Genomic DNA, 22,990 nt, shown 5'->3' with positions numbered 1-22,990 from the left:
CACCACTTCATTTCTTAATTTTATTCTTGTTATTTTAATAGTGTCCTAATTTCTAAATTTAAATAAGTTTTCTAATTTTAGTCCAAAATAGAATGCTATTAAATTGATGTGTTAGATTCCTAATAGATACTAGTTAGTGCTTGGATTGTAATTTATGATTTCCTTATATTGATTTGATCATGTGATGCTTCATTTCTATTTATAATATATATATATATATATATATATGTTTTGTTTTTGAGCAAATATACATATGATTTTAGCTCTATTAATTGATATGAATTTTTATTTTTATTATTGAATGTGTAGAAATTAAGAACATGGAACGATATAATACATGAAAATCATACTCGATTAGTTTAAACAATGTTATTTCGAATAGTACAACACCAATTTTGATGGGTTCAATCTGATTTCAGATAGTTCAACTCGGGAAGAGATCTGGTTTGGATCGCTCCCATCAAAGGCCCAGGATCAAGTGTTCCGAGCCATTAAAATTTAATCTAACGGCTACAATTATTATAATTTTTAGAGGAGCCCCCCTGTTTGTAGCCGTTTGATCAAATTTCAATACCCCGAATCATTTGATCCTGGGCCTTTGATGGGAGAGATCCAGACTCTTCTTGTTCAACTCCAATATTGGGACCACCCAATGATAAAAGTCTGGATCCGCCACTGGGCCCTGGTACTTCATTTTTTGATATGAGGGTAGAAGTAGTTGCTTTGCCCAGTTACGAAGAGAAGGAGGAGAAGTTTAAGGAGGAGGTAACCCATTTACTATCTGACGTCAAGTGGCACAACGGTTGTAGTATCCCACATCGCCCGTGAGGGCGTGGTCTTTGGGCCTTATATATCCATGCCCAGAGCTTTAACTTTGAGGAGGCCTTTTGGGGCTATGGCCTGCAAAAACAAAACCGTGCGGTAGCTGGGTGGCTGCGACCTAGTCCAGGCCCAGAATGCCAAAACGGACAATATCCGAGAGGTTGGAGTCTGGGATGTGACAACGGTAGCTTTTGGGTTAAAAATCCAATGGGTGTAAAAATAAATCCACGTATTAAATTGGGTTTATGGGGGTATATTAGGTATTAAATTTGGGTTTAAAGAGATATTAATAGTTTAGTTAAAAATCAAATGGGTGCAAAGAGTAAGTTGGATGTATAAATAGGTTAGATGAGTTTAAATAAAATTTCTCTTATTATTATTATGCAAAAGAAAGAGTAGAAGTTCCACCATTAATCGCATCGGTACCGTTCTCGCATGACCACTCATGCAATTAATAGGTGTGCTTTTGTTTTTGTTTATTTATTTATTTTTTTTTTTGCTATTCTTTTTTATGCAAAAGCCATTGAGCTAATTAAAATGAAGTTATTTGATATAATTTGTGATTTATTTTGTGAGATGGTCTTTTTACTTTATTCAACAAACGATAATTCCATAAAGAAAAACATTCATCCATCTGCTCGGTAGGTCAAGGCATTTACAATCTTGATAGAAAAACAAGAAAGAGTGTATAATCGCTTTATCAGGTGATGAATTTGTACATCTTTATTTTTTTTGTGGCCAAGTACTCTTGATTTCTCGCACAAAAGATTGACACAATTTGAATGAGGAATACGTACATCTTTCGTAGCTAATGACTCTTGATTTCTCGTACAAAGATTGACAGGAAAATGATTTCCGCACAAAAATAAATCAATCGTTTACTTCTCAAGTGCAGTTTGTTTAAATCAGTTCTTTTTTTCTTCAAGAAAAAGATTTATATATGTCAATTAGGGAAGAATATAGCAGTACAGTAGACCAAGTTTTCAAGTTTTAATTGATTTCATATGAAGAAATGATTTCTCATGTTTATTTAAACAGAAGAATGCCAAGCCTTTTATTTTATCGAACATCAAAGAATATAAACAATACGAAAGAAGTGAACAGAATTTCTTGTATCTGACTCAATACTATATCAATACACAACTTGAAGGTTTCTCAGCTTAGCTGAACATGGAAGTTGCTTATCTCCTCTGGAAGTTAAGGTACTTGATGCCGTAGGCAAAGACGAAGAAGAAGAGAAGGACCCAACCAATATGAGCAAACACCACGGGGATTAAAAAGTCGTAGTCATAACCAAAGTTATCTTTAATGAACACATCCACTCTCACTTCTCCCTGAGAAGTTACAATCAGATCCTTGTTGTCGCCAACTTGAGACGCGAAGATGCCATAGATTGACCAAGCAATTGGAGACCCCCAGTAGTACCACCTCCACCACACCGGAATTAGCTGCAAGATAAAGCATGAGTTGTTATGATCGCAATGATAGAGAAAATTTCTTGTTGAACAAGCTAAGTTTGGTGAAATTCATCGAGTAACCTAATTGGGGTTTTAACAATTGAATCCCTACTCTTTCATCACTTTCGTGTCATAAAGTCCCAATAAGAAAAGTAACTGAGAGTTTCAAATGACATACCGGCCTGGAAATGAGGAAACCAGAGAACAAGTTCCAGAAGCTCGTGAAGAAGGAGGAAACGATTGCAGCAATTTGATGGCCAGGAGTTAGTGCAACCATCATCATTCCGTACATGGACATGTAGGTAAAGCACATGAATATGAAGTAGTAGAAGTACAAAAACTTCTCCACCGTCCAAACATACCCGATCATAGAATACAGAAGGCATGAATACATAAAGGTTTGGATTGCAACGTAAATTGTCTCAATAGCAACCTGCACCAGCACCAAAAACAGGAATCAATTCCAGCTACATCTTAGTTTATTAAAAAGCTTGGAAACACATATCTTATAACACTTCCAATTTCTTACCTGAGCAAATGCATAAGGTAACTCTGAATACATCCCTGCTGCTCTTTCACGGTAGAAAACTGTTCTCTCAATCGCAACCACAGATTGCACAGCATTAGCATTGCTTGCTCCAAGGAAAAGAACAGCGGAATAGGTAGCTCCCAAAAGATTTATCAGGTCTTGTTGTTTGTGTCTGTTCACAAGATAACAGTTATACAATATTGTATAAGTGACAAAACACATCTTGATTGGAGAAAACACGCAATTGAGTCACAAATTTAGAGGGAAGAATATGTAGCTGATTATAAAGTTCTAAAAATTACATGGAGTCTCCTTTGCCCCAGAAGATAACACCAAATAGTATGCCAATGCCAGCTGTCATGAAAAACCTAATGGCATTGTATCTCGAGTTCCTCCAGTACGACCAGTGTTGTTTCCAAAAGCAAGCATGGCATTGAGTTATGAAACTTTGTGAGTATTGGGTGGGAAAGTAAAGGTCACTAGAACCAGGTTGTGGTGTGCTCAGTTCCTCGATAAGTTCCTGATTTTGTCTGAACAGGTGAAGAAAAGAAATGTAAGGATCTAATTTTAACAAACAGAAAGGGAACAAAATTAATACTACACATGTTTTTTACCTATAGAGGTCAGAATTTGCAAAAATTTCTGCGAAGTCAACATTGTTTTGAGCCTCAACTGCAGCTGAGCTGACCTCTAACATCCAAGTAGCAGGATTGTAGCCTTCTTTAATCTTGGGAACTCCAGGAATTGCCTGCAAGAAGGTTTTCGATATTATCCAAACTTTTTAACTCTAAACTCATCGATATATAGAAACTATTACTGCTTAATAGATCATACAGTTCTATTGAAATAGAGAATTCAACCTTCACGTCCGACGAATGGTGATAGAATTAAGTCAGGTCTAAATAAGCTAGGTAAAGATAAACTTACCTCGAAATATTCAACAAGCTTGTGGGACTGGGGACCTAGAGGTCCAGCATAAATCACTTGTCCTCCTCTTTTCATTAAGAACAACTGCAAGGTGAAACACAGTTGAGATGAAATTTGGCACAGGAAATAGTGAACAATGTTGCAAATTTAATAGATCTGGAATCAAATTATACCTCATCAAAAGCTTCAAAAATGTCAATGCTAGGCTGGTGAATAGTGCAAACAACAGTTCGCCCGGTATCCACAGTATTTCTTACAGTACGCATAACAATAGCAGCTGCTCTAGCGTCAAGGCCTGATGTCGGCTCATCCATGAAGATGATGGAAGGGTTGGCAACCAATTCTACAGCAATGGTAAGCCTCTTTCTCTGCTCAGTTGAAAGTCCATCAACTCCAGGAAGTCCAACTAAAGCATTTCTCAACGGGTTAAGTTCGACCAAATCCATAACCTCATCAACAAACATCTGCAGAAAGGAATCAATCAGAGTTAACTCATCATGTTTTTTTGTTCATGACACAACTGTTTATAGGTTAGTAAAAACAAAGATCTACAGATATTAAGTTGCATATAACCCCGAAAATTAAATGTTATAATTAATCATTAAAAGTATTTAGGCATGATTAAATAAACAACATGCCTTTCGTGTAGACTTCGTAACATCCTGGGCAAGACGCAGCCAAGCAGAGTATAAGAGAGATTCATAAACAGTCACATATGGTGAATGAATGTCGTTTTGTTCACAATAACCGCTGACCCGAGCAAATGTGGCTTGGTTCTTTGGGTATCCAGAGATGCTAATGCTTCCTTCAATGTATCCGCCGGTCTTTCTTCCAGCTAAGACATCCATCAAGGTAGTTTTTCCAGCACCACTAACACCAACTAATGCAGTCAGGATACCTGGCCTGAATGCACCGCTAACATCTCGAAGTAGTTGCAGTCGAGTCTCTTCAATCCCTTGGGTTTTCATTTCCTGATAACAACACAATATTATTACTACCCAGAATCATACTTGACACATGCTAGACATGTATTTGTAATTCTGTTAACTTCTCTGTCGATAAATATAGGACGGATTTAAAATCAGTGCAAGAAAAAGAAAAAAATGACTTACCACAGGCATATCGACATAGTAGTTGACATGGTTGAAAGCTAGTGAAAGGGGCTGGAAGGGCAGAACCATTCCTCGTTTCACTTGATCATTTGAACTACTTCCTTGAGCATTTTGCACTTGCATATCAATACCTGCAATTGTCATGTCGTAGAATCAGTAAAAACGTTGCAGAATCAGTAAAAACATTGAAGTTAGGATTGACTAGAAATAGCAATTTGAACCTTCTGAATTGGATGTCAATCGTGGCTTACTATCGGTTTCAGAGCCATTATCATCGATCAGAGTTTTGGTACCGCCAAGAGCTAAAAGGGAGTCAAGAAAACAAATCAATACTTGAATCCTTACCATGAAAATAGCTGAATGACAAATGCAACTGATTACTTACGATTTAAGAAGGTCAGTGCTCCAATGAAAAGAACATTAAAAAGAACCGAAAACCCGAGGAGTGCTCCAATACAAATCCAATACCAATATTCTTCTGTAAACAGGCCTCTTTCCCTCAGAATGGTCTGTCCGACAGTGGGCATACGGCCGTTAGGGAGAGGCTGCGCCATGGAAAACAAAAAAGAGTTTTGTTAACATTAAGCAGTTGAACCTGAGTATAAGCCTCAACCGTAATTATTAATGTAAAGCAAACTGAGATTTAAGAGAACATACAGCGCTCCATCTTTTATCGAGATATTCGTTGATAGCAATTGCATTTTGTCCATACATCATAGGTGATGAATAGAACCCCCATATCATCCACGGCTTAATATCATCTACACACGAGAAATGAGAGTGCATTTAACATATTGACATATATGAAATCGTCTAGCAGTCAAATCGATATAAGCTGCAGATTGTGTACTTTGAAAGTAATTACTTTGACAGTGAACAAAGAAGGATTCTAACCTCTGGCAACAATATAACCTCCGAGAATAAAAACCAATAGCAGTGTAAATGAACCAATTGTGTTTGCAACAACTTCTGTTCTTCCAAGTGCAGCGATGAAACGGAACATGGAGACTGCCATCTGATGTATACCAAAGAAAGCCAAGAACTGTTTGAAGAACCTGCACATATTGGATGTAGGTAAGACTGACGAACTTTTTAAACTTCTGAGAGCAATACAAGTGATAAAATAAAACTTACCTACTGGCAGCAGGTGCAAATCCTATGGTATAATATGTTAAAGCTATCCATATAAAAGATTCCATAAATGAAATGGGAATTCTGGTTAGCCAAATGGGCAACCCAAAAGCCCACCCCGGGTAGAACAAGGCATCCCTCTGTTTAAAGAACACCGGAAGCCTGAAAACTGTCATTGAAAGTTCTGCCACTCCATTAAACATGACATTGATGAGACTGAAAAACAGCGCTCCCCAAAACCTTGCCGAATCCTCTTCTTTCCCATGTTTCATTTCAGTTCTTAAAAATACCGTGAAAGCAATTGTTGCCATGATGGTTATCTGCGTAGTTTTGAATATGTATACGAAAGAGTTACGCTGCATCAGCAGCCATTCCCTTTGTAAGCATGCCTTGAAGAGCTCCATATTAGATATTCCGTACTTTTCCTTCACCAAGGCAGCAGGATGGGCTGATCTTTTATCATATGGAACTCTCAGTTCTTCCACAAGCTGTTGACCAATATGAAAAGAGCTGAAAGCGTTTACAAAATCTGGCACCGAGATATAGCTATAAGGTTGGTTCTTCCGATACCAGTATTGTTCTTGGTCCTTCTTTGAGGTCACTTCTTGCAAGAAGTCTGCAACACCTTTTCTGTCAGGGCATCTGAACCCCATATATTCGAAGAATTCAAGCACGTTCTCACGCGGGCCTTGGTACACAATCTGACCCTCAGAAATAAGAATAATATCATCAAAAAGATCATATGTCTCAGGCGCAGGCTGCAAGAGAGAGATGACCATCGTCACATCCATAATATGAACCATCTGCCTCATGAACTTGGTAATCTGAAAGGTTGTGGAACTGTCCAACCCCGTCGAGATTTCATCCATGAAAAATGCTTTCGCTGGTCCAGCCAACATTTCTCCTGCACATTCAATTATCATTGTAAGTGTACTTGATTATTCAAACCCCTAATTGTAGTTATAATATGTAATTTGACATATAGTAATGTACCGGTTGTTACACGCTTCTTTTGCCCACCAGAGATACCCCTTCTCATATCATCACCCACCATTATATCAGCACATATATCTAATCCAAGTATCTGTCAGAAGAATAGAACATTACTAATTTAAAACTACGCAAAAAGATATCAATGATACAGCGTTATGAATGGACTTACGAACCTTGAGAACATAATCTGTGATCAAGCTAGTTTCGGTGCCTGCCATAGATGTGGCTTTCATGAATGCATCGATTTCAGGATCAGGTTTGATACCTGCATCTTTCTCCCTTCTAGACATCTCTACTAGCATATCATACCTTGTTCCAACTCCAAGGCAACGTCCAGAGAAATCCAGTGTTTCGCGAACTGTCATCTCACCATAATGGAGATCATGCTGACTGATATAAGCAGAGGTTCTCTGAGGCACAAATTCTTGGAATTCATGGCCACAGTAGGTCACTTTCCCGGTTACCTGTTAAAACCCCAACTTGTCAACACATATGAAAAAAGTAAACATGAATGCAGGTTAATAATGTTGAAATAAACTGATCAAAGGGGACAGGATGACAAACCCTTAGATCCCTATCAAGTTTGCCAGCAAGTGCTTTCAGTAGCGTTGTTTTCCCTGATGAGGGAGGTCCAAGAAGCAGTGTCATCCTGAAAATCATACAAAACAAGTGCATGGACGGAGTTCAGAAACAAAACTAACTTACATGAGTAGGCTTCCATATTCATTTCATAGGAAAAGTGAGTTTGTATTGTCCCTTAAAGACGTTAGATACGTAAATACATGAGCGTACCTTGATGGTTTAACAATACCGCTCACATCTTGGAGTATCTTGACGACTCTTTTGTTCGATTTTGAGAGTCCAATCAATCCAATTAGTCCCTGCTCACAGGTATTAAAATTTAGAAATCTAAGATCCACTAGGGAACTACTAGATTAAGAAGTCAAATTTGGTATTAGGAGATGTCGAAACAATACCTCAATTTGGTTCAAGGTAGAATTCAGCAAAGTTGGAAGAGCTCTGGTGCCAACATATGCATCTCCCTCTATTGATAAATTCTCAAATCTAACCTCAACCTTAGGAATGTCGATACCGACCCTGTTTCCGCATCAAAAGACAAAATTTACAATCTAATCCAAATCATACGTGATTTGCAAGCAAACAAAGAAAAAACTCCGTCTTTGAATAGTAAGTTTTATGTTTTATGATTTCAAAGATTTTAAACTTCACCTCCCCTGAAGTCAATAGTTGTAACTAGCCTATTATAAAATCAGACTCAATTCCTAATGGAATTTTCGTCCCACAACTTCCATGCAACCAAAGAAACCCTAAAGTTTCAAAGTCGAAAAATTTTCTTTTTTGTCCTGCTTTCTCATCAACCAAACAATCTATGCACAAGAGAAGGAGAGACAACACAAACCTGTCGTTTCGAGCCCTGAGCCTCTTCAAGAACCTTTCATTATCATCCTCAACAACCTTAAGTATGCTCTCCATCAACTGCTTCTTGTCTTGTACCCCAAGTTTCGCAACATCAACTTCTTCAGTCACATACCTCCCATTGCTCATGGCCTGTCTCAACATTCCCTTCCTCATCCTATCATACGTTGGCAATCGCTCTATGGCGGCCCACTTGAGCTCCTCCTCCTCATCCACCATATGCTGCCTGCTGCTCCGCTGGAACACATCTGGAGCATTCCACATTTCTCTAACACTAGTAGACCGCCAGCTCCTCCGGCTGCTACTCCGGCTGCTACTCTGCCTAGTTAAATCATCCACCCCCAATGGTGGTGACGCCATTTTTATGGCCCAAAACCAATCCAATCACTCACAACAACTCAAATATTTCTGATAATTTGCTGGGAAGCGATTGGACTTGATTAATGTCCCTGGAATTCGGGGCACGCTAAAGTTGAAAGAATAGTGATCAACTATGTAATCCTAACCCTTGAGTGTGATTTTCTTTCGTCTTTCAAAAATTCTTCAACACCTTTTGGCCGAAGAATTATGAACACTTGTGAGAAAAGAGGGAGAGATATATAGAGTACAAAAATTTCTTCACAGCAAATTCTGGTTGAAAAATCTAATGGGAATTTGTCAGCAAAAATAAAATAAAAAAGTTAGAAATCAACTGAGGCTACTTTGAATTTTCCTGCGTTTTTTTTTTCTACGCAATTTACTACTATTAGTACTTGTGTTGCTGGGGATTTCTTTGTGAGTACTAGAATTTTTAATAACTTTCGCAGAAGCTGACCGCCCCTTATTCTAGATGGTCATATTCTTATGTGGGCGAATAATTCAACACACGTGAAATTTATGAACTGGAGAAAATTCCAATATTGTCAATTTTCTCCTTTTCCCATCTTCGAAACTTCGTAGGCTTTTCATATTATTGTTGAGACTATTTAGGGTCAGTATTTGGTATTGTTTATGAAAATGCTATAAGTGTCTTTTGATAACAAAAATTACTTCTAATTACGTTTGTAGAAAAAAAAAACATAAAGTGCTTATTGGTTGTAACTCTGCTTCTAACTATGCTTTTGCCTTTAATAGAAAACTGTTTCTGGATTAAAACTTAAAATTTCTGAATTAAAAATTTTAGGTTTTAATGCAAGGGTATGATCTTATAAGTTGTAACTCTGCTTTTTCGAAACTTGCTATTGAAGCAGTAGTTTCAAGTTTTTTTTCTCTAAAGCACTTTGGATTTTCTATAAACCTATCTGTTTGTAATAAAAGTACTTCTATTATAATCGCTTATGAAGAAAATTGCTTCTTATAAAAGATGTCCCAAATAGCCCTTAAATATGCTCATAAATTGGTATGAGCACCATTTAAAATTGGTTTAACTTCAAAGTAAAAAGTTCTATTTGAACTAGAAAATGAGACTCTTCAAATGGCAGTGCGGTGACACCTAACTTGCATTGCATAATTGCACTGTTGACATCTCATTGCCACTGCACTAACACTTGTGTATCTCTAAATTCAAATAGTGTGTTGAATTTGGCATGTGTGACTGTTTTTTCTTCATTACGGTTTTCTTCACGTAGATTTATCCGCATAAAGTTTGTTCAAAGTGATTTATGTTTAACATTACAGCTTCGACGTATGTTTTGACCTTTTTTTTAATGAAATCCCCATGATTAAAGTGAATAGCTGTTAGAGATTACGAAATAATTAGTCCAACTATAAAAATATTAAATTTTAGGATGTGTCCTCGACAATTTGGTGCATAGATAGTTGTATTAGCACAATCATGACCTAAGACGGAGGGTTACTTTGCAACTAAGCAAGTTTATTTGAGGTTTTAATAGAACCCTTCTGACATTTGCATCTTTCTTTCAGCAAATCAATACTATTATATTTGTGACTTTTGTAAATATTTAGGAAATTGAGTTATCAACAAGTAAAGAGAAGTTGTAATATTTTCCTTTAGTATAATTATTACTATCGATGTTACTGGTTTATAGGGAAATTAGTACAAACACCAACTGAATCATTAGGGGTGTTGACCAAAACTATAAATCTCGCCAGTTTACCATCCAGACTCTAGTTTTAGTGTAGATGTGCTGTATCTGTAATTCCATTAAAAATTCATCATGTGTTATGCACATGACCATTTTTTCAGGCGTCGATTCAAGGTAGAAACTCCGTTAACTACAACTTTGTCTTTGAGGAGAAGAAAAATTGTCCCATGAGCTTTTTTACTTATTATTGTTACAAATGATATTACTACTATAACTTGCACTAAGGGAGGGTTGAGGATTTGAACTTGAGACACAATGTGTAATACCCTGAAATTTTAAAAATATGAAAATGTGGAGAAAAATCGAAAATAAAGCGATGTATGGTTATGAAAAATTGAATTGAGATTTTATATTATTTTTCGAGAATTTATATTAATTTATTTGAATTTAGATTTTAATTAAAACTAGTTTTGAAGAGTGAAGTTTAGAAATTAATTATTTAAAATCTGTAGACTATTCAAGGTTACAATTTATATTTTTAATAGAACTCGATCTCACGAACACATAGGCGTAAACCTTTCGCGAAACAGAATTATAATGAAAAAGTTATTAACGTTTAAAGTTAGGGACATTTTTGTAGTTCTAACTTGAACTAGAAGGCTCCAGAAAATCTGTAGAAATTGGAGTGCCACGTGGGTGGTTGAAATGAAAAGGAAAGGAGAGAAAGGAGAGAGGGGGGAATTAGTCTACCCAATCAGAAGAGGAGGAAAGGAGGGAAAGGAGAGAGGGGAGAGAAAGAGGGAACCGGGTTCCCTTCGACCCGAGTAACCCAACCCGGAGGCATCCATGATTTCCGATGCAATCCATGGTGTTTTCCGGCGAGTTGACGCCACTCACCACCGGGAAAACATTTCCCATCGACACCTCTACCATTTCCACCCCAAAAATGAGAAGAATTGGCCTTGAATTGGTGAAACCCGCACCGGTGGGTGTGGTGGTACCTTGTCGAAGAACCATGAATTCTGAAACAATTTCTTTCAATCTCCACCACCAAAACCTCCTCTTAAGCCCAGGAACAAAGCCCAAACAAGTTTGGGGCCGTCGGAGTTATTATGGAGTCGAATCGAGGACACCCAAATTCTAGGGTTCTGGTGGAATTGAGTGAAATTGGGGCTTTTCCTGGCCGAATTGAACTTCGGTCTAGGTATGAAAGTTGTTCCTCTCATTGAATCTACTTGCCTGTAAAATTTGGTAATTTTTTTTTTAAATAGTTGAATTTTCCGGCAACTCGGGACAGTTGATAGCCATGTGCGGCAGCGCGTGGGCAGTGAGCCAATGCCGTCTTTTTACACTAATTTCGATGTTCTGAATCCATATTTAATATACATTTGGTGTGATTCACTTGTTTGAACCTTGTTAGTGATTGTGAGTCACTTAAATATTTTTTGAAAATGAGTTAGGAAATGGAATGGTGAACTACAAAAGGTTTGATCTCGTTCAAGGGTACGTAGGCAGTCTAACGGGGGTTAGATGCGACCTTAAAACTGAGATTAATCTTTCGTTGAAATTTGTCTAAGAAGAGTAATTGGGTGATTAATTTACAAAATTTACCTTATGTTCTTGGTAAATGAGTTGGGTTATAGATTTTGTGAGTAACTCATAATTGGATAATAAAGAATTAACCTTTTGTTGAGAAGTTGATTTAATAGAAGAAATATGGAGATTTAATTGGTAATCTACACATATGCTTTGGTAATTGAAATATGATTACAGTGTTATGAGGAATTAAGGAATTTAAGTAAAAAAAAAATCATGATTAATAGTAACTAAATAAAACGAAGTTTAGTTTGGGCCTATAACCGATATTATTTCTCAAAATAAATATTTTAGGATGGGGAGTTATACAATGAGTTAACTGAGTTCTTACATAAGTCATCAAGGGGTCTTAAGTCACAAATATACCCTTGGAAGGGTCTCATAAATTTTTGATGTAAAATCATAAAGGTGGTACATTCACACTAACTCATGAGTTTGGCTGATTAATTCTCAAAAAATTGTCATCTCAGGTGATATTTGTCAAATTTCCCCCATCTATGTGTTGTACTCAGCAGGCTGCTGGATTTCTTCAATAAATATCTAAGTTTGAAAAAAAAAACAAAGTGACAAATGCCACACTTCCCTTTGGACGTTCCTTAACAGTTGGATGTGAGTGAAGAGAGTGATGGATGCTTGAATCTGATACTTCATTCTTTAGTTTGAAATTTCGTTTTGATAATTTTCTTTAATTAATTGAGTAGCTGGACTCAATTATCTATGAATTTTTATGAGTTGCTTATTATAAAATATCAACTTTATTTTCTGTCTATTATAATAAGTTAATTAGTGAAATCAATGTCGTACTTAATTATTTGAATTACAAACTTACAACTTTACAAATTTCAAAGCTGTATTAAGATAATGACAAGTACCTAAATCAATTTTCTAGTAATCGTTGTTTTTTGACTTTGTGAGAGTACGGTAGTTAGAGGCTACCAAGATATTCAAGGCTTCAATCAAAAGTTACTCAAAATTCTATAACGGGGGGCTTGAATAATAAGGTGTTAAAAGTCGCGGGCAAAACCGATCATGCTTTTACGTCTGACCTTTGACTTGACATGGGAAAGGATCCGGCGGCAGATTCTCTGCCCTCTTATTACTATGCTCTTCTCATCCCTTTTTATTTGTACGATTATGATTAAATCATGTCAACATTTTGAAGGATCCTTTCCCATTTGGCATGACTCATGAGATAAAAATATCTTAACATAAGTTATCATGGTCGAACACGCGCGCGCACATTAACATATCTGCACAATGTTTGCGCGTCGTGATGAAAGTTAAGATTACTTGTTTTGTATGTGTCATTTTCTGCAATTATCAGTACTTGTTTCTGAATGTTGTTCCAAATATTGAGAATGAATTCCACGAGAAAATTGGATTTTGCATATATTTATAAATAAATTGGGTTATTCTTTATCTGTCAATTAGTTTTATAGTGGAACTTCAACTTTGTTTATAGTATCAAAGTAGGTTATTTTGCGTGTGAAGCCCAACGGTCACATGTGCTTCATGTCACTTGAGTTGTGTTGTCCACGTGTTAGGCTTTAAAATTCGTCACACTTGAGAGGACATGTTGATAATAAATCCTACATTGATAAGAAGAGGGATATTGCATGTGCTTATTAGTAAGTTGAGTTACTTCCTATATTATCATATTGTTTTATGTAAAATTTCATTTCTTTACCAAGTTTTACCAATGGATTTGGCAACCTCAACTTCTATGGTTAGAGTAAAAGGTAAACAGTTAATACAAATGTTGTTACTGAATGGCATGGTTATATGCATTTATTTACTGTTGGCTTAAGAAAATAACAGGATTTAGAGGAAAGATTCATCCTCGTGAGCACAGATGTAGCAAACAATTATGAAGCGGATTTTCAATGTAGACTAAATCCTTGTATGTTTATTGTACTGGATTATTTTGAACTTGATTAGCTTAACGAGTTAAGCTGAATTGGTTTGGCATAGACTAAGGGCTGGTTTGGTATTGCTGTGCTTTGAAAAAAAACTGCTTCTGCTGTGCTGTGAGAAGAATAAGCAGCTGTGAAATAAAACAGCAGAGTGTTTGGTAAACTTTTTTATAAAAGTGCTTTTGAAAAAAAAAAAAAAGTAGTATTATAGTGTTTGGTAAATTTTTATGTAAAACAAATGTAAAAAAAAACCGATTATTCAAAGCTGGGTTTTGCAGCTTCTTGTTTTTGGCTTTTTTTCATCCAAAACTGTGAAAAAAAGCTGAAGCTGAATGTTTACCAAATACAAAAACAGCTCCTAGCTTTTGTTGATACCAGCTTTTTTCAGAATTACCTCAGTACCAAACCAGGCCTAAATAATATGAGAATAATGAAGAATTTGATACAGTGTTAGACTAAGCTAATGACAGAAATATTTTTTGTATCTAAAATTTGTTTTTCCATTTTTTTGGTCAATATATCGATAATCTCGATCGCACAGGGGAGAGTAAACTGTGTGTGTAAGCCTTTCGGATTTTTGGGGTATGATTTAACTGCGGCTTTTCTTGGTGGGAGCATTTTTTGCTCACTTCTGTTTCACTTTTACAAAATAAAAAATTCTCAAATTTTAAGAAATGAAAAAGATAAAAAAAAAAAAAAAAAAAAAAAAAAAAAAAAACAAAAAACAAAATTCCCAGCAAAACACATCTCTCGAGCTCGCCGTGGCTATCTTCTGTATCCCCAAACTCAGCAAACCACAACCCAACGTCTCAAGAAGGCCATGGTAGGCTTTTTACCCTGAATTTTTTTTTTTCTTATAAATCTGTACTACTATTAATCAATTTTATAATACCACTATTAACCTTAATCCAACAAATATAAAGCTTCTAATTTTTGAATCAAAAGTCCAAAACTATAATTCTATAATTCTATAATAATATTAGTGGACCATATTCTCCGTTTCATGCCTATATATAATATTTTTTCTTTACTTGCAGACTATTATTTTGGTTAATTTCTCATTTCTCTCTATTATATCATGTATGAAATCAAGAAGAGAAAAAGTTTTTATGTAAGTAAAAAAAAAAAAAAAAAAAAAAAAAAAAAAAAAAAACACCTTTCAAATTCTCTTATGCCTTATGTTTTAACAAAGGTGTAGCTACTCAATAATACAATCTGGTGATATTCCTCTTCACTTGGAAGTGAGAGGTCTTAGGTTTGAATCTCGTGGATGGTGAATTCGATACCAAATTAGGCTATCCATTGTGTGGCTTAGCCGAACTCCCCCTCCCTTTAGTGTAAAAATATCGATGTACTCGGGAAAAAAAAAAAACATAAAAAACAAAACAAAGGTGTAGGCATGGATGTGCTTTTAATGTTTTATTCTCAACTCTTGATATCAAATTCAATTGTAGTTAACCATGTATTCTTGGTCACCAAAAGAACGATACTATGCTTATATATGTATTATGCCCATTACTTTAGTCTAAAGATTGCACTGTAGAAATGAACAGTGTTTTGGATCACATTTCAGTTTATTTACGAAGCTGCCACTGTCTCTCTTTGCCGTTGATCTTGATGCCACGTGTTGATGATCGTGGAAAGGCAGGGCGCGATCGTCACTTTACCATTCTCTTCCTCATTCTCTTTCTCTCTCCCTCAGATCCCATCTGCTCACCTAAAATCCCCAGATCGAACATCCTCCATCTCAAATAAAAAAAACCTTCCCCCTTTAAAACCTATAGAATCAGCACTCATGGAATAATCATGGATTTTTGTTGAGGTAATTTGATTTTTTCCTCTTCTGTAATTTGTTTCTGTTAGTTTATTGTTCCTGAATTTTAATTTTTCTGACTTGGAAGAGTCGACCTTCAGGTGATAAAATCATGATGTGACCATCACATCTCACAACGATGAAATCGCACAGGGCTTCTTTGATTTCTGTCAACTCCGACCACGACCAGTGTCGGGTAAGCTATCGACTACCCCCTCTTCATCTTCTTTTTCTTCTTCTGCTTCTCCATGCGCATTCCAATTTGACTGTTTGTGTTTTGGATGCATCTTGATTTCCTTAGTATGTTTAGACGGTTCAGATGCGCCTAATAAACAAACCTAATTTGCCTCGCGCGTTTAGTCATCACCTTCCTTCGTCTATAACCTCACGCAGAGACAGAGTTCCCCCAAAACCCTAAACACCCAAAGGTAATTTTGTTTAATTTTTCAATTAGTTTAAATTATCTGACGAATCCCTAGCATAAATTCATTCTTTTTCTACTCTAAATGCGTATAATTTTTTGTTTTAATTTTTTGCAGTATTAATCACAAAGCTACGGAGCTGAAATTGCAAATGTTATCCATGGCTTGCTTCAAAAATGTAAGCTTGAAATTTTTAGGTTCTGTTTGGTTGTTGAGAAAACTGAATCAAAGAGGGTTTCTTTTTTTGTTAATTTTCTCGAAAACATAGTTGATTGTTGTGTTTCTGAAAATTTGAAAACAGAAGAAGAAGTTGTTTGTGAAGTCGGTTTCGACGAAATGATGTTTGATATGGTTAAACATATATATTCAAGATTTTGATCTCTGTGTGATTTGGCAATACTACTTTTCACCTAATATTCCTCTCTCTCTCTCTCTCTCTCTCTCATGAAGTCGCTGATTGCATTAAAAAAAGGTTCCCAGTTAATCAAGTTTAGCCGGAAAGGGAAGCCAAAACTTTGTCCATTCAGAATTTCTACTATGAGTAATTTCCTTTACATTAGGATATTGGATTCATTTCATAGTAATAAGTTTTTTTATCTTACATCTTCTTCCAACTGCGCATCTCCACGATCATTACTAGATATCTTAACCGCTTGAATGGCTTCATTTTTCGTATCTTTAACAGGATGAAACCACACTAATCTGGTTTAGGGATTTAGGGTTTTTGAGTTAGTTTTTGTGAAGGTCATTTTTTGATTTTAGGCACGCTATAATCGATTACGAGTTTTGGGATCCTAAACACTTTGAAATGGTAACTAGAAAAGACATCTTTCTAAAGGCGAGTAGTGACATTGTCAATTTGCTCAACCAATCTTCACTGGAATTTTCTCCGTCATCCTATATATTGCAGCATTAACACATTTGATAAGAAATTTTGAGTTTCTGGCCACTTAAGATGATAGGAAAATGGACACAATAAATTATCCATGGTCTTTATCATAGCTGAGAATTGGAAAGTGCCTGAAATTAATAGTTATTAAACTCTTCCTTTTTGTTTGAAATACGGGTGGTGTTGGACAAATGGGATAAAAGAAATGGTTGTTGACACACCCCGACCGAGATCAGGGAGTGCTGGCCGTCACACGAAGGTGACGTAGCCATGTGCACGTGCGGAAGCTAATAGAACAGTAATATAAAAGTACGAATAATTAAAATCTAGCGTACAAAGTACTAGAATAAGTGCTAGTAAGTGAGATACAATTCCGGAGCAGGTCTATAGCAGCCCAAATAAAAACGACAATAGTAGTACGCCCGCAGGCGACCCTACAATGTGGAGTGTCTGTCAGAACGCCGGAAAACTCTCAAGGGAAACCACCGCAACAGCTAAGCAACTAGAACCTGGAGGGGCGCAAAACAAAAGCGTGAGTGGGCAAAAACAAAGCTCTTTGAAAATCATTTAGTAAAATACATTCTAACCCTTCGCCGTAAAACCTGTATACTTCCCAGAAAATAAACATATATACGTATGTATAATTATGCCAAACATGCTCAAGGGTAGATCATTCGTGCTCAAGAATATGCCATGCTAAGGTCTTATAATGAATGTAAGTGCCCAGGTATAAATCATATCAACATCATGACATCTGGCAGCCGGAGTCACCTAACGTGACCTGTACGGCTGCATCTAGAGCTCAAATCTCAACTCTATAACTGAACCTGCCCACGAGTCGGAACCACTCAAGGTGGTCTGTACGACAGGCCTGGGTGTAATACATATGTACGCTCTAGTGCTACGATCACGTGAAGACTGTGCGAATAATCGCGGGTCACCTACGAGTCGGAACCACCTAATGTGGTCTGTACGACAGGCCTATGCACCTAACTTGGATCCAAGCTGAGCGTATGGTGCGGGAGGTGAACATCACGTGAAGGACTGTGCCCTACTCTGGGCGGGAGCACTAACACCGGGGGTGCAGGTTATGAGCTCTCTAGGCATCTCAAACCACCACTGAAACATAAACGTGAATGTCACTTACCTGGCACTTACCTGTGCGTCCACAGCACCCAATATGCATATGTATATGTATGCCACAATAATGCATGCAATGATGCGTAAACGATAATAATAAAGTGCATGGCATAATGTAAATAACCCTTTTTAATCAATTTCTGGGAATATAAATGTATATAGGTATATACGGAAAACAAAAGCCCACTCACTGGTATGTAGAAGGGTCGTAGCCCCCCTGTCTCGCGTGTGCACGCTCGTCCTCGGGGTATGTGTCACCTAAATGCGAAACAACTATAAAAACGTTAATTTTAAAGCACATAACCCGTTTCTCGTAATAACTTCTCATACATTGCTCAAAATGGATAAATGAATATACCAACGTGCTCTACACAACCTCAGGATCACAACCATATTTTTAAAATAATTTTTGGACCCCGCACGCGCCCCCACGCGCCAGGACAGGCACGGACCCACGCGCCCCCACGCGCGGCCACGTGCCAGACACACTGACGGTGTCAACAGACGCCGTCAGGAATATTCCGTCAGACTGACGGAATATTCCGTTAAACTTAACCCCTGCCGTCAGGAATATTCCGTTAACTTAACGGAATATTCCTGCTTCTTCTCCGGCCAGTCCCCGACGCCGGCGCCGTCGCCGTCGCCGGCACCGTCGCCGGAAAACCTGCAACTCGTGTTTTCTCACTCGTTTTTCAACCATTTTTCACGTTTCTTACACCAAATTGAAGCCCTAGACTAGTAGAACACATCCATACAAGTTTTAAGGGCTAAAACTCACTAAATCATAGCTGTGCAAACTTTCCAAAATCGGCCAACTTCGAACAGGACGATCCCGACGTCCAAATTCACCCAACGAGCCACTCCCAAGTTCCTGGGAACCTCACAAACACAACCACAAGCTCAGAAATCCCTAAAACTCAATGTACAAACTTTGCATGAACAGTACCCAAAACGGAGTTCAAGAAATCGACGTGAAAACGTCGATGTTCTTACCTGAAAAGGGTATATTCGTGCTCCCCTCGACCTCACGATCACAACTCCACCCTTGGTTTCCTCGATCTGCTACGGGATAATGGTTCTTGGTGTGTGTCCGTACATGTACAGTGGCAATGGGAGCTCGGGGGAGAGGGAGACAGGGAGAAGACAGAGGGAGAGAGAGAGAGCAGTGTCAGTGTGTGTGTGTGGGAGTGTGTAAGGTTCCAACACATGCCCCAACACACCAAACAACCCACAACGTGACAAAACCGAACTAGGGGCAAAATTGTAATTTCACACGTACGTTTTAATAATCCCGGGACGGGATGTCACAGTTGTTGCCCGAAAAGTTATCTGAAAATAATAGAAAGAAAATTTTCTGCATCATTTTTCTTTAATTGTATGATAATGTTTTCAATGTTTTAGATTACATTGATCTGTATTATTTTAAAGAATATATAAAGATTAGTTTATAGGTGTATGCACTTAATATTGGATATATGGTATTTTTCTGGTTATTTGACATACAATTGCATATAATCTCAATTTTCTCCTACAGATTTTATCTGAGCTTCGGAATCGTTGAAAAATTTGTCTAAATAATAAATTAATTGAAATGGTTATTAGTAATGAATGAGGTGTTTACTGTGTTTTTTTGGTGTGTACAGAGCCAATGGTATGTTGCTAACTAAGGCAAAAACAAGATGCAGTTTGCTGCATATAGAAAACGGAGGTTAGTTTTATTCCAACTCCTTTTTTTTAGTTTATTTGAATAGAAAATTGGTAAGTTCGAGTCCAATTTGATTATTTCTTACTTTTCTGCTGCCTGTCTGCTCTCCCCCTTTCTTGCTGCCGTCCATTGCTGTAAAAAAATATAAAATAAAATAAAATAAAATAAACCATTTGCCAAACCCACCAAAGCCACAAGAAAAGACAAGTAGAATTTTATATTCTCTGCCCACTTTTATTCATGATTGCTGTTGGCTTCCATTTTTTAGAAAGGAAAAGTCCCGCTCTTCTTGGACAATACCATCTTTCTCAAAACATGGATTCGGAAAGACATCTGACAGAATTTATTTTGAGTCTAAATTATTAAATTAGGAGAGCTAAGAAGATATTAATAACTCTGATTTTCTCTTTTGGCTACCACCTTGCTCTCCATTTCTCTTTTTCCTCCTGCTCTGCTACTTTTTCAGTGTTACAACCTCTATGCAAAAAACACATTGTATGTGTTTTGCATGTTTTTGTTCATGCTTCTATTCTTTGTTGTCGTTGTGGCGACTCTGAATGGAATTCTCAGTTATCTATTCCTCTGCAATACATGATACATCTTATTTTTGTTCATTGACAGATGATGCCACATGCTTGAGATTTTTATGCCATCACTATGTTGGTTCTTTTGTGATTGTTATTATTTGTTTTAAAATGTGTATGCTGTGTGTGCACAGATTAGAGCAGAGATCCATGATTTAAATTCAAAATAATCCTCACATCAAACTTATTTAAGTTCAATGTTGTTTTTTGAAACTTTGTATGTTGTTACCAATAACGTTAAGTTTAAATCATTTTATCATAACATTATGTATTTAAATTTAACTAATAATGTTAAGTAATAAAACGACGTAACAAAACAACATTCATTGAGACACGCCAAAAACAAGAATCTTCATCAACGTTATTAATAAACCAATCAATATTTCATAATTTTTTGCATGTAAGTGTACTAATATCGATCCAAAGCCGCATGGCTTACCTGTGTGGTCAAATCTTTTGATAGAACAATCACTCAACGTTTTCAATGTACATAGCATTAATCCTTAGTACATTAATTCAAATAAAATTGTGGCTCAAGGGAACAGTTAATGATCCACATGGCATCAAAGTATCTTACTCAATTGTATATTACACATGTGTATTGCATTATGTGTGTGTGAATGCCTTTTTTCACCGTCAATCTATATTAGTTTTGAATTTTGAGTTGATTTAACTAACAAGTTTCCTTTTATTTCAGATTAATTTGGTTCTCGCTAAATGAATCAAAGATCATAAGACTAGAACCAATGGTTTCCAAAAAAGGTTGGTTCTTGAATATTTTCATTTATGCTTTTTTCAGTTCTTTGAATGGACTTCCTATAATCCAAAATGAGCTATTGAACAACTCTTTTGCTACATTGTGTTTGCAAATCAATATTTAGGCTAATAATTGAAGGCTGATTCTTTTTTGTTGAAAAATGTAATCTGGATTCTTAAACTGTGGCGGTTAATGTGGTTTTTAGGTGAATTTTTCGGGTGGTGGAGAAGGGGTTGGGGGGGGGGGGCTTTAAATTGTTATTCTCAATTGGTATATAAATATGTGCAAAACATGGATGTCATGGAAGAATTCAAATGTTTTTTCTGCATTAGGTTGGAGAGCATGATCATTTTCTGTTTACACATCACAAAGTTTGTTTTGAGTACTTCTCACGCCATTGAGGCACCAATGTTCTTCCTGCATTAGTTAATGTTCTTTATATCAAAATTTAATAAATTCAATTTTCCTTTCTATCCAAATATGTATTAAAGTAATTGTGATTGAAGTTTGTTTATGTCTGCTTTCCAAGATTTATTTTTTGTTTACATGTCGTACTCCGTTTATGAATGGTTTTTGGTTAACTGAAAGAATGCTTTTCATTCTTGGTTTTCAGGACTTTATCTATCGTTTACAAGTCAACCCCATAATACCAAAGTACAAGAGAAGCAAAGATTTGAGGTGATTTTTTCTCTAACTTATTTAGATTTTATATTCTGGGTTAATTATCAGCCGGCTTCTGTTGCTAGATTTAGAATTGTTATTTGGTACCACTGTTGCCACCTGCCGCTTTAGTTTTCACATCCAAATGCCACAAAATGCTAATTTTAAATTCTAGGTTATGGGTAAGCATTATTATTTGGAGGCACAAATTATTTTCAGCCGAAACCAAGTTCTAAATCTTTTTTTGTGTAGTTTACATTAGGCTATCCAAGCCCTATTTTAAATGGATGATTGGTTTGTGTGAAATGAATGAAAAAGAGAGTTAGAATACCCTGTGAGATGACCGATTCCAGAAACCATTTTAAATAAAACATATCAAAAGTGTTGACTGGAGAGCTAAAAGATTATTTGCATGGAAAACATATTTCACTTTGTTTTCTTTACTCAAAGTGCTTTTATTTAATCCGGTTCTGTTTCGGTTGCGTAGTTCGTGGTTCGCAACGACTAAGAATTGTTTCCTAAGAAATCTATTGAGCTAAGTTCTTTTGGTGGGAAATTAGGGTTGCTGATGTTTGCAATGGATTGAGTCTTTCTGTTTGATATGATTATATCTCTGAACAAGCATTAATAAATAGAACGATTTTGATCAATAATTTTATTCGGTCAAGATTCAAACTCCCATTGTAGAGCAAACTATAACTCAAACTCCCATTATAGAACAAACTAGAAGTCAAACTCCCATTCCAGATCAAACTATGAGTCACACCCCCATTTTAGAGCAAACCGGGATCGAGGAGAAGCAATAGGGCATGGCTATTTCCGGGGCATCGGTCGTTTTGAGATTCTGGTGTAATTAGGTTTGAACATTCTGCTCCTCGGCTTCTTGATTTATGTATATCTTGAATTTCTCTCAATTGCTAATGGATTTATCTTCTTGGGAAATTTCAGAAAGTCGGGTCGTGTGAGGAAGAAGCTGGTTTGTTGCCATTTTTAGGTATATAATTTTGTGCCCTGATAGCATATTCAAAGCCTATTTAGTTATATGGGTTTTTTATTTATCTTTCTAAAGCTTTTGTGCC

The 22,990-nt window shown here is 36.6% G+C and overlaps 1 protein-coding gene across 1 annotated transcript; it reads right to left on the bottom strand.

Annotated features, from left to right (window-relative positions):
• Positions 1–1,919: 1,919 nt before the first annotated feature.
• Positions 1,920–9,107, bottom strand: LOC137741751 (pleiotropic drug resistance protein 2-like). Its single transcript, XM_068481473.1, has 20 exons — positions 8,392–9,107; positions 7,949–8,069; positions 7,764–7,852; positions 7,536–7,620; positions 7,145–7,435; positions 6,972–7,062; positions 5,982–6,882; positions 5,742–5,902; positions 5,505–5,608; positions 5,233–5,392; positions 5,069–5,149; positions 4,848–4,978; positions 4,374–4,706; positions 3,909–4,199; positions 3,736–3,819; positions 3,423–3,556; positions 3,111–3,338; positions 2,809–2,980; positions 2,458–2,712; positions 1,920–2,270 (listed from the first exon to the last, which is right to left on the bottom strand). Exons 1-20 carry the CDS (start codon positions 8,766–8,768, stop codon positions 2,004–2,006), a joined length of 4,356 nt encoding a protein of 1,451 aa, XP_068337574.1. The 5' UTR covers positions 8,769–9,107; the 3' UTR covers positions 1,920–2,003.
• Between the last annotated feature and the right edge of the window lie 13,883 nt (positions 9,108–22,990).

Source organism: Pyrus communis, chromosome 8 (assembly GCF_963583255.1).
Source record: "Pyrus communis chromosome 8, drPyrComm1.1, whole genome shotgun sequence".
NCBI classification, from domain to species: domain Eukaryota; kingdom Viridiplantae; phylum Streptophyta; class Magnoliopsida; order Rosales; family Rosaceae; genus Pyrus; species Pyrus communis.
This window is presented reverse-complemented; position numbering and strand designations above follow the sequence as displayed.

Coding starts and splice junctions, on each gene's coding strand:
- LOC137741751 (XM_068481473.1), bottom strand. CDS start 8,768: ATGGCGTCACCACCATTGGGGGTGGATGATTTAACTAGGCAGAGTAGC. Junction 8,070..8,391: donor CTCAGGGCTCGAAACGACAG/GTTTGTGTTGTC, acceptor ATGCGGAAACAG/GGTCGGTATCGACATTCCTA. Junction 7,436..7,535: donor AACTTGATAGGGATCTAAGG/GTTTGTCATCCT, acceptor GGGTTTTAACAG/GTAACCGGGAAAGTGACCTA.